The 11,236-nt window shown below is 56.2% G+C and overlaps 1 protein-coding gene across 1 annotated transcript; it reads left to right on the top strand.

The window, feature by feature from the left end:
• Window positions 1-3,365: 3,365 nt before the first annotated feature.
• Window positions 3,366-6,161, top strand: GADD45B (growth arrest and DNA damage inducible beta). The gene is made up of 4 exons (XM_033198290.1): window positions 3,366-4,308; window positions 4,435-4,536; window positions 4,935-5,157; window positions 5,394-6,161. The coding sequence occupies exons 1-4, from the start codon at window positions 4,265-4,267 to the stop codon at window positions 5,505-5,507; spliced, it is 483 nt and encodes a 160-aa protein (XP_033054181.1). The 5' UTR covers window positions 3,366-4,264; the 3' UTR covers window positions 5,508-6,161.
• The last annotated feature ends 5,075 nt before the right edge of the window (window positions 6,162-11,236 follow it).

The following is an 11,236-nucleotide window of genomic DNA, read 5'->3' as shown; positions in this document are numbered from 1 at the left end:
TAGTAGAGACGGGGTTTCACCGTGTTAGCCAGGATGGTCTCGATCTCCTGACCTCGTGATCCACCCGTCTTGGCCTCCCAAAGTGCTGGGATTACAGGCTTGAGCCACCGCGCCCGGCCTGGAGCTCATTTTCTTTTCTTTTTTTTTTTTTGAGATCGAGTCTCATTTTTGTTGCCCAGGCTGGAGTGCAATGGCACGATCTTGGCTCACTGCAACCTCCACCTCCCGAGTTCAAGTGATTCTCCTGCTTCAGCCTCCTGAGTAGCTGGGACTACAGGCATGCGCCACCACGCCTGACTAATTTTTATACTTTTAGTAGAGATGGGGTTTCACCATGTTGGCCAGGCTGGTCTTGAATTCCTGACCTCAAGTGATGCGCCTGCCTTGGCCTCCCAAAGTGCTGGGGATTACAGGCGTGAGCCACTGCGCCTGGGCCGGCTGGAGCTCATTTTCTGAGCTCAAAGGCACAGAGTTCAGAGTCTCTTGTGGATATTCCAAGATACTCCAGATATTCCAAGATGCCTGGAGCCAGGACTGGAAAAGGGAGGCACAGGAGGGCTTGGGGTCTAGAAAGAGAAGGCTGTAGGGTGGGGACCATGGAGGTCCAGGCAGTTGGTCTGGGAAAAAACAAGGCCAAGTCAGTGTTGACAGAGAAGTAGGATTTTCCTGGTGAAAACCATAGGAAGACAGCATCCCAGGTGGAGGAAAAAGCTGACAAAGGCCCGGCCTCTTGGAGAGGAGGTTGTTATGGCTGGCATGGGGGACACACAGAGGAAGGACTTGGACACATATTCTCTGACGCCCTGCTTTGCTCGCCTTATTTTATTTCATTTATTTTATTTTTGAGACAGATTCTCGCTCTGTCTCCCAGGCTGGAGTGACATGGCGCAATCTCAGCTCACTGCAACCTCTGTCTCCCAGGTTCAAGCGATTCTCCTGCCTCAGCCTCCCGATTAGCTGGGATTACAGGCGTGTGCCACTATGCCCTGGTAATTTTTGTATTTTTAATAGAGACGGGGTTTCACCGTGTTGGCCAGGTTGGTCTTGAACTCCTGACCCCAGATGATCCACGTGCCTCAGCCTCCCAAAGTGCTGGGATTACAGGCATGAGCCACTGTACCCAGCCCTTATTTTTATTTTATTTATTTTTTTTATTTTTTGAGACGGAGTCTCGCTCTGTCGCCCAGGCTGGAGTGCAGTGGTCAATCTCGGCTCACTGCAAGCTCTGCCTCCCAGGTTCACGCCATTCTCCTGCCTCAGCCTCCCGAGTAGCTGGGACTACAGGCGCCCGCCACCTCGCCCGGCTAGTTTTTTTGTATATTTTAGTAGAGACGGGGTTTCACCGGGTTAGCCAGGATGCTCGATCTCCTGACCTTGTGATCCGCCCGTCTCGGCCTCCCAAAGTGCTGGGATTACAGGCTTGAGCCACCGCGCCCGGCCGCCCAGCCCTTATTTTATTTATTTATTTGAGATGGGGTCTCACTCTGTTGCCCAGGCTGCAATGCAATTGTGCAAGTCTGGCTCACTGCAGCCAGGAACTCCTGGGCTCAAGTGGTCCTTCTGCCTCGGCCTCCGGAGTAGCTGGGATTACAGGTGTACACAACACACCCCATTCTTTTTTTTTTTTTTTTTTAAGACAAAGTCTCACTCTGGCACGATCTCGGCTCACTGCAATCTCAGCTCACTGCAACCTCTGCCTCCCAAGTTCAAGCCATTCTCCTGCCTCAGCCCCCAGAGTAGCTGGGATTACAGGCATGCGCCACCATGCCCGACTGATTTTGTATTTTAGTTTCTCCATGTTGGTCAGGCTGGTCTTGAACTCCTGGCCTGGGGTGATCTGCCCACCTCGGCCTCCCAAAGTGCTGGGATTACAGGCGTGAGCCACCATGCCCGGCCTTTTGTTTTGAGATGGAGTCTCTCTCTGTCACCATGCCATGTATAGTGGCATGATCTCAGCTCACTGCAACCTCCACCTCCTGGGTTCAATCCATTCTCCTGCCTTAGCCTGCTGCGTAGCTGGGATTACAGGCACACGCCACCATGCCCAGCTAATTTTTGTGCTTTTAGTAGAGATGGGGTTTCACCATGTTGGTCAGGCTGGTCTCGAACTCCTGACCTCATGATCTGCTCTCCTCGGCCTCCTAATGTGCTGGGATTACCCAGCCTGCAATACTTTTTAAAAATAAAAATCAGGCCGGGCGTGGTGGCTCACCCCTGTAATCCCAGCATGAGGGAACAAAATATCAAAATTGTAAATAAAGACAGAATCTGACTTTGCACTTATCCCACTCACCTCCCTGACCTTCTCTATCTTCAGCTCATGTTGGCCGTATTGGTCAGGCTGGTCTGGAACTCCTGACCTCAGTTGATCCGCCCGCCTAGGACTCCCAAAGTGCTGGGATTACAGGCGTGATCCACCGCGCCCGGCCGATTTAATTTTTAAAATGAAATTATAAAATATAAATATATATGTTGCCTGCGTAAAACATTGCATATATAAAATTATATAAAACGTTGCAACTGCCATGGTCCCCTTATCTTATCCCCCCCTCCAGCCCAGTGCCCCGCCCGTCCGTCCCTCTCTTCCGGCGCTGAGGGCGCAGAAACTCTGCGGGGCCACCAGATGGCGCCGCCGCGCCTCGCAGCCCCGGGACATTTCGTGCCCCAGCGGTGGGCGGCGCGGAGGAGGCGGGATGCGTCAGCTGGACTCGCGGGCCGGGGAGCCGAGGAACCCGGGAAACCGAGCCGCCCGGCCGAGGCCAGATCCCAGGCTGGCGGGGGAGGGGACTCAGATGTGAGTCACCCGGGAGCCCCCAGTCGACCGTGGGAGACGTTGTCATGCGGGGCCTGCCCGCCTCGTTCCTAAACAGCCTTCCTGGGGCGGCGGAGTCCTGCAGGCGGCCGTGCCTGGCGCACACGCGTGGCTCCAACACGAACTAGCCTGTGGCCTCACCAAGCCTCCGTTTACCCTTTTGCATAATGCACATAAGCATCCCCCCTGCTTCTCAGGTCTTGGATTAAATCATCCATGAATCGGGAGGGGTGGAGGGTGCCAGGTCCGCACCACGCTCAGTGCAGGTCAGCGCCCACCCCGTTGTGAGAAATAAAGGTGGCCGTCATCCTTGCATGTGGGCCTGGGGTGGCGGCGTGCAGCCGCAGCCTGCACCATTCCCCCCAACAATAGCTTTCTCCTGGGCCTGGAGGCCTCCACACAGGCAAAGGCTGGAACGCCAGGCAGCCGGCGGAGGCGGGGCCGCGCCACCTGCACCTCCCACGCGCACTCCACCCTGAAACTCACGGGGTCGGCGAGGGGGCGCCCGCTTTCTTCTCCAGAGTGCCCCGGGCTTTGCAGCCTCCCACTTTCGGGACCTTTGAGGAGGCCTCCTGCGACCACCAGGTGACAGCTGAGGTGTATTGAGCGCTTACTGTCAGCCGTATTTTATGTCATGCTCTGCAAACCAGCGAGGCCGGCGCTGCAGCCCCATTACTCAGACAGGAATATAGAGGCCGGGAAAAGCGAAATCACCCAGGGGCTGGGGTCGCCGCAGCCAGGAGAGACTCCGGCCATCACCACCACCTGGGCGAGATCAGGCTGCAAACGGGGCCCCTTCCCGGTGCAGCCCCTCCACCCCCAGCAGCACTTGGGAAAGGCGCGGTCCGGGACTCTCCGCGCATCGGGAGGGGATTCCAGGCCCCCCCCCCCGAAAGTCCGGGCCGCCTCCCGCGCTGGAAATCCCGCGCGCGCCCCGAACCGCGGCTCGGCTGCCGGGAAATCAGGAGAAAAAAACTTCTGCTTTTTTTTTTCTTTTCTGGCATTCGCGGTCACCTACCCGGCCCCCGCGCGCCCTCCTCCCGGTTCTCGCCCCCACGTGGGGCGCCCCCACACGGCGCTCCGCCCCCTCCCCGCCGTCGGCCAACCGCAGAGCTGTCTGCACTCGCCGTTGTCCTTCCACCAATAGGAGGGGTGAATGACTGCACTGAGGCCACGCCCCAGCATTCAAGTCTATAAAAGTCGGTGCCGGAGGCTCCCGGTCAGATCGCCGAGGCTTGGGACTGCCGTTGGTTTCTGCAACTTCCCGGATTATTTTCGCCAAGGACTTTGCAATATTTTTTTCCGCCTTTTCTGGAAGGATTTCGCTGCTTCCCGAAGGTCTTGGACGAGAGCTCCAGCTCCGTGGGAAGGTTTTGGGCTCTGGCTCGGATTTTGCAATTTCTCTCTGGGGACTGCCGTGGAGCCGCGTCCACTGTGGATTATAATTGCAATATGACGCTGGAAGAACTCGTGGCGTGCGACAACGCGGCGCAGAAGTAAGTAGCCGGGGCCGCCGCCGTCTGAGGTCGGCTGGGACGGGATGGGACGGGTTGGGCCGGGCCGGGAGCTGAACGTAGCACCCGGTGGTCCGCCGGTCACTGATCCCTCTCTCCTGGCCTCAGGATGCAGACGGTGACCGCCGCGGTGGAGGAGCTGCTGGTGGCCGCTCAGCGCCAGGATCGCCTCACAGTGGGGGTGTACGAGTCGGCCAAGTTGATGAATGTGTGAGTCAGACCCCCTCCCCGGGCCGGGCGCGGGTGGGACGGGACCTCCCCTCCGCTCTGGACGCTTTCCACACGCTTGTCTCGCATGGGGCTGGGACTTCCCCAAGTGCCACCCGCTGTGGATGCAGAGCATCTCTGCTGTTTTGTGGATTGGGGGCTGCTGTATCCTGATGCATCGTCTGCACGCGCCCCTCCCGCTGTGGGCCTGTCTCCCCGCACCCACACTTTGAACCGTGTGCCTTCCCCGCCCCCCACCGTCACCAGCTTGCAGAGGCAATCCCCTGCACCCCTGCAGTTTCTCTTTTGCTCTTGCACGCTCCTTTTTTTGCAAACTCCCCCTGCACGGTGGCCTCTCCCCTGTCCCTGGCTGACCCACCTCTTCCCTTTGGCCCCCTCAGGGACCCAGACAGCGTGGTCCTCTGCCTCTTGGCCATTGACGAGGAGGAGGAGGATGACATCGCCCTGCAAATCCACTTCACGCTCATCCAGTCCTTCTGCTGCGACAACGACATTAACATCATGCGGGTGTCGGGCATGCAGCGCCTGGCACAGCTCCTGGGAGAGCCGGCCGAGACTCAGGGCACCACTGAGGCCCGAGACCTGCATTGTCTCCTGGTCACGGTGAGTCGGGCCTCTGCCCTGCCCCACCACGCCGGGGCACCTGGGCCGGTGTTTGTCAACAAAGTCGGGCTGACTGGTCCTGCACAGCTCAGCGTTCAACCATGCTTGGCATGTCCCGTGGGCAGCCGGGCTGGGGCCTCCTCACCCAGGGAGCTATTTTGAGCCTCCTGTTTTCCCCACACATGGGGCCCCGGGAGAGGGAGGCTCCCACTAAACCCCTTCTTTTCCCTCCACAGAACCCTCACACGGACGCCTGGAAGAGCCATGGCTTGGTGGAGGTAGCCAGCTACTGCGAAGAAAGCCGGGGCAACAACCAGTGGGTGCCCTACATCTCTCTTCAGGAACGCTGAGGCCCTTCCCAGCAGCAGAACCTGTTGAGTTGCTGCCAAAAACAAAAAATAAAATAAATATTTGAACCCCCCTCCCCCCCAGCACAATCCCCCAAAACAACCCAACCCATGAAACCATCGGGGGCAGAGTCGTTGGAGACTGAAGAGGAGGAGGAGGAGAAGGGGAGTGAGCGGCCGCCCCCAGGGCGGAGATCGGGGAGCTGGCGGCCGCCGATCCGATGGAGGAGAAGTGGGGACCCAGGCCAGCAGGAGACAGGACCCCGGAGCTCAGGCCTTGGGATGGAGCAGAAGCTGGAGTGGCGAGGCGCGCTGCCGCCTTCCCTATCACGGAGGGTCCAGACTCTCCACTTGAGAGTGGAGTGAGACTGACTGTAACCCCCACCCTCCTTGAGACTGGAGCTGGCGTCTGCAGACCAGAGACCTGGTTAAACTTGGTTGGTGCTTGTCTGCACCCTCGACAGGACCACACTTTGGGACTTGGGAGCTGGGGCCGAAGTTGCTCTGTACCCATGAACTCCCAGTTTGCGAATCATAGAGAAAATCTATTTTGTTACTTGCACTTGTTACTGGAACCACTGAGAGCGAGATGGGAAGCACAGATATCTATATTTTTATTTCTACTATGATGACCTTGTAATAAATTTCTAAAGCTTCTGGGTGCTTGTATGTTTTCAGCTTCTGAGAACAACTGGGACCCCTGCCCCCTCCCCTGGGACACGCTTCACACACACCCCCCCAACCTCTCGTCCGCAACCCCTGCCAGCTCACCAGGAAGTGTTACTCAAGCCCCTGTTAGCAGCTCCAGGCTCCCGTGCAAAAACAGTACCTCTTCTCTCTGCAGCAGGCGCCTCCACCGACTCCAACAAATCTATGCCTCTTTTTTTTTTTTTCTTCTCCTCCTACCTTGTAGCAATTAAGAGACCGGTTTATTACGAAACCTGGCCGCCGTGCCACCGCTGTTACTGGCTGTGCAGGAGCCAGCCCTAAGCTCTGGGCACATAGGGAGTCATTTCGGCGGGAGGGGTTGCTGGCTGCAGCCCCTGACCGCCCTGGCGGCCACCGCAGCCCAAGGTCCGGAGCGGTCAGTGGGGCACCTGGGACCACACAGCGAGGTGAGCTTAGGACTTGCAAGGAAGAGCTCCTTTGAAGGATTCCGCAGGGAGTGCCCCGCACCCACCACAGCCTTCTCCATCCCAGGATAGGCCTCTCTTTTTCACTAAAGAAAAGACCTTTTTTTTTTTTTTATTTCCGCAAACTAAAATCAACAAGCAGAAAAATACCCCAGGAAGTCGGCCTCCGGGCCAGCTGGCCTTGGCACAGTGCTGCGTTTTGCCTCTAAACCGAAACTGCGAGCCCTGGCCAGCCACCTCCTACTTCTCCCAAAGTTGCAGGCGCGGTGGTGACTCCCCCTGCCCCAGGCTGGGAGCGTGGCCCAGCCCTTCCGTGCCCGGCCTCAGTCTTCCCGCCCCGGGTCTGCAGGGTGGGCCCGCCCTGGCCAGGCGCCGGGACGACCTTGGCTCCCCTCTGCCATGCAGCCCCAAGCCTGAGAACTAGCGGGGAGTGTGGAGGGGGTGGGGTGGTCCTGCCCGCAGGCCGCGACCTTTCCACGGAGCCTCACGTGGGCGCATGAGGAAAACCCCAGCGGCTCCCTGGGAGTCACGGGAATCGGGGGAGCCCCGGCGGGGGAGGGCGAGAGAGTGAGGGGGAAGTCCCAGAGGGAGAAGGGGGGGATCCCGCCTGGGGCTAGGAGGAGGGGAGAACTGAAGTGGGGAAAGGGGAGCCCAAGAAGGGGAAGGGGAATCTCCCACAGCCCTGAACCAACAGGGAAACCCCGGGAGGGGGTAGGCAGGCAGAAGGAGTCCCGAAGGGGTTGGAGGAGGGGAGAATGGAGGCGAAGAGGCGGGAGCCCCGAGGGGGTAGGGGGTGATGGGGTAGGGATCCCTGAGATGGCGCCCAAGAGGGGAAGGCGCCTGGGAAGGGGTACAGAGGGCGAGGGGCTCTTGAGGGATTGGGGTGTGGGAGAACATGGGGGGGCCAAAACCCAAGGGGGGAAGGACCAGGTGGGGCAAGGGTCGGTCTAGTGGCAGCCTGGAAAAGTTATAGCTTTTCTTTTTCTTTCTTTTGACACAGTCTCACTTCATCGCCCAGGCTGGAGTGCAGGGCGCGATCTCGCCTCACTGCCCGGGTTCAAGCGATTCTCCTGAGTAGCTGGGACTACAAGCACCCGCCACCACGCCCAGCTAATTTTTGTATTTTTAATAGAGATGGGGTTTCACCATGTTGGCCAGGCTGGTCTCAAACTCCTGACCTCAGGTGATCCACCCACCTTGGCCTGCAAAGTGCTGAGATGACAGGTCTGAGCCACTGCTCCCGTTCTCTGTCTCTGCCACTGGTCAAGCTCCTAGGGTAGGGAGGCGGGGCCGGCTTGGATGGCTATGTCTCCTGGGGTGGGCTCGTCTGTCTCCATCCTGATTCTTCCATTCTTGCTCCTCGGCCTCTGGAACAGTGCAGCCAGATCTCAGGCTCCTGAGCCCCAAGCGGAGACAGGACATGGAGGGGCCCCAGTGTTGGGACCCTCAGCCAGGACCTTCACCTGTCTGTGCCTCAGTTTCTCCCTCTGAAAAATGGGGATAATAGCTACCTAGCTCATAGACTGTTGAGGAGATTCAATGATATATAGATTCCTAGGCCGGCCCCGTGGCTCACTCTCTGTAATCCCAAGACTTTGGGAGGCTTGGGGGAGCTGGGGAGGAATCCCTGAACCCAGGAATTCGAGACCAGTATGGATAAACATAGGGAGACCCAGGTCTCTACAAAAAAATTTTAAAAATTAGCTGGGCATGGTGGTGTGGGGCTGTGGTCCCAGCTACTTGGGAGCCTGAGGCCGGAGGAGCACTTGAGCCCTGGAGATGGAGGCTGCAGTGAGCTGTGATCGCACCACCGCACTCTAGCCTGGGTGACAGAGCAAGACCCTGTCTCAAAACAAACAAACAAACAGACCCTGAAATATAGCTTCTTTGACCGGCTTCTTTCAATGTACTTCCAGAATCATCTTTTTGTTTGTTTGTTTTTTCAATTTTTAAAAGATTATTCATTTAAAAATTTTAGATTTAGCCGGGTGTGGTGGCTCATGCCTGTTACCTTTTGAATTGTGTCCCCCACAAAAGATGTGGAAGGCTGGGCATGGTGGCTCATGCCTGTAATCCCAGGATTTTGGGAGGTGGATCATTTGAGGTCAAGAGTTCGAGACCAGCCTGGCCAAGAGGGTGAAACCCTATTTCTACTAAAAATACAAAAGTTAGCTGGGCGTGGTGATGCACACCTGTAGTCCCAGCTACTCAGGAGGCTGAGGCAGGAGAATCGCTTGAACCCAGGAGGCGGAGGTTGCAGTGAGCAGAGATCCTGCTACTACACTCCATCTCTCTCTCTCTCTCTCTCTATATATATATCTCTATCTATCTATCTATCTATCTATCTATCTATCTATCTATCTATCTATCTATCTATCTATCATCTATCTATCTACTTATCTATCTATCTATCATCTATCTATCTATCTATCTATCTATCTATCTATCTATAAAAAGAACAAAAAAGAAGCGGGGTCATGCTCTCTTGCCCAGGCTGGAGTGCAGTGGCATGACCATGGCTCACTGCAGCCTCGACCTCCTGGGCTCAAGCAATTCTCCAGCCTCAGCCTCCTGAGTAGCTGGGACTAAAGGTGCACACCACCATGCCTAGCTATTTGTTACATTTTTTTTTTTTTGTAGAAATGGGGTCTCACTATACTACCCAGGCTGGTCTCAAATTCCTGGCCTTAAGTGATCCTCCAGCCTCGGCCTCCCAAAGTGTTGGGATTGCAGGCAGGAGCCACCATACCTGGCCCTCTCCTGTTGTTATTACTATTGCTGTTGGTATTGTTGTTGTCATTGATGAAAGTATTCCACGGTCTCCCCAACCGAAGCCAGGGATGTACAGGAATTGGCTTCAAAGGCTGCTGTTTCATTGAATTAATAATAGCAGCTGGGTAGATTGATTCAATCTTCTCTGGAACTCAACTGTAAACACCTATAAACTTATGGTGGCCCCGTGAGGAAGATGCTGTTGTCCCATTTTCCCAAAGAAGAGACTGAGGCTCAGAGTGGAAGAGCCACAGCCTGGCTAGGAGTCATGAATTGTCGGTGTCTGGCTGGTCAGTCCCTGGGGAAAACTGGGCTGGGGGAACTGGGGGATGCAACATCCCCAGCTCCCCAGACCCCTTCCAGTTCATGCTGGGTCAGGAGGGAGTAGTCACAGGGCGCCAAGGCTCAGTCAGCTGGCATAGGCCGTTCTGGGCTCCCACACTCAGGACTGGATGCCAGGATACGTGTGTGTATTCCCTGGACGACGGTGAGCAGAAGAGTTGGCAGTGCTCACTGCAGGTTGCAGGCAGACACGCTTCCCCAATCGGACTCGTGAGGTTGGGTGTGAGCTCATCCCAGGGTGCCCACGATGGCCTGTGTCTGAACCTACACTCACAGGCTGAAATGCATACACACGCCCATACGCTGCTATGCAGTTATAGTCCCAGCTGGAGACATGTTCACACGCTTGCACACACATACTACATGCCATGGACACAGAGTTGCTTGCAAGAGGACAGATGAATGCATAGAAATGCCTCCCATGGCCGCATGTGGTGGCTCACACCTGTAGCCCCAGCACTTTGGGAGGCCAAGGAGGGTGGATCACCTGAGGTCAGGAGTTCAAGTCCAGCCTGGCCAACATGGTGAAACCTCATCTCTACTAAAAATACAAAAAATTAGCCAGGCATGGTAGTGCATGTCTGAAATCCCAGCTATTTGGAGAATCGCTTGAACCCAGGGGGTGGAGGTTGCAGTGAGCTGAGATTGTGCCACTCCACTCCAGCCTGGGTGAGAGAGAGAGACTCCATCTCTCAGATGACCCACCTGCCTCAGCCTCCCAAAGTGCTCCCAAAGGGCTAGGATTACAGGTGTGAGCCACTGCACTTGGCTTTAATTTTTTTTTTTTTTTTTTTTTTTTTGAGACGGATTCTCGCTCTGTCGCCCAAGCTGGAGTGCAGTGGCCGGATCTCAGCTCACTGCAAGCTCCGCCTCCTGGGTTCACGCCATTCTCGTGCCTCAGCCTCCCGAGTAGCTGGGACTACAGGCGCCCGCCACCTCGCCCGGCTAGTTTTTTGTATTTTTAGTAGAGACGGGGTTTCACTGTGTTAGCCAGGATGGTCTCGATCTCCTGACCTCGTGATCCGCCCGCCTTGGCCTCCCAAAGTGCTGGGATTACAGGCTTGAGCCACCGCGCTCGGCTGGCCTTATTTTTTTTTTAATTTTTTCCTTTGAGATGGGGTCTCAGTCAGTCATCCAGGCTGGAATGCAGTGGTGCAATCTCGGCTTACTGCAACCTCTGCCTCACCAGCTTAAGCAATCCTCCCTCCTCAGCCTCCTTAGTAGCTGAGATTACAGACATGTGCCACCACACCCAGCTGTTGTTGTTTTTTGAGACAGAGTCTCCCTCTGTCATCCAGGCTGAAGTGCAGTGATGTGATCACAGCTCGCTGCAGCCTCAACCTGCTGGGCTCAAGTGATCATCCTGCCTTGGCCTCCCAAAATGGTGGGAGCCACCATGCCCAGCCACTGTCTGCTTTTTATAGAAAGAGAATATGGAGTTCAGACAGGTGCGGTGACTTGCCCAAAGTCAAAAGGTACAATGAC

Source organism: Trachypithecus francoisi, unplaced genomic scaffold (assembly GCF_009764315.1).
Source record: "Trachypithecus francoisi isolate TF-2019V2 unplaced genomic scaffold, Tfra_2.0 Lachesis_group5, whole genome shotgun sequence".
Classification (NCBI taxonomy): Eukaryota; Metazoa; Chordata; class Mammalia; order Primates; family Cercopithecidae; genus Trachypithecus; species Trachypithecus francoisi.
This window is presented reverse-complemented; position numbering and strand designations above follow the sequence as displayed.

Bases quoted from the DNA above. Each gene is read 5' to 3' on its own strand.
- GADD45B (XM_033198290.1), top strand. From the start codon at position 4,265: ATGACGCTGGAAGAACTCGTGGCGTGCGACAACGCGGCGCAGAA. The intron at 4,309-4,434 runs GTAAGTAGCCGG...TCCTGGCCTCAG, and splicing joins TGCGACAACGCGGCGCAGAA to GATGCAGACGGTGACCGCCG. The intron at 4,537-4,934 runs GTGAGTCAGACC...TGGCCCCCTCAG, and splicing joins TCGGCCAAGTTGATGAATGT to GGACCCAGACAGCGTGGTCC.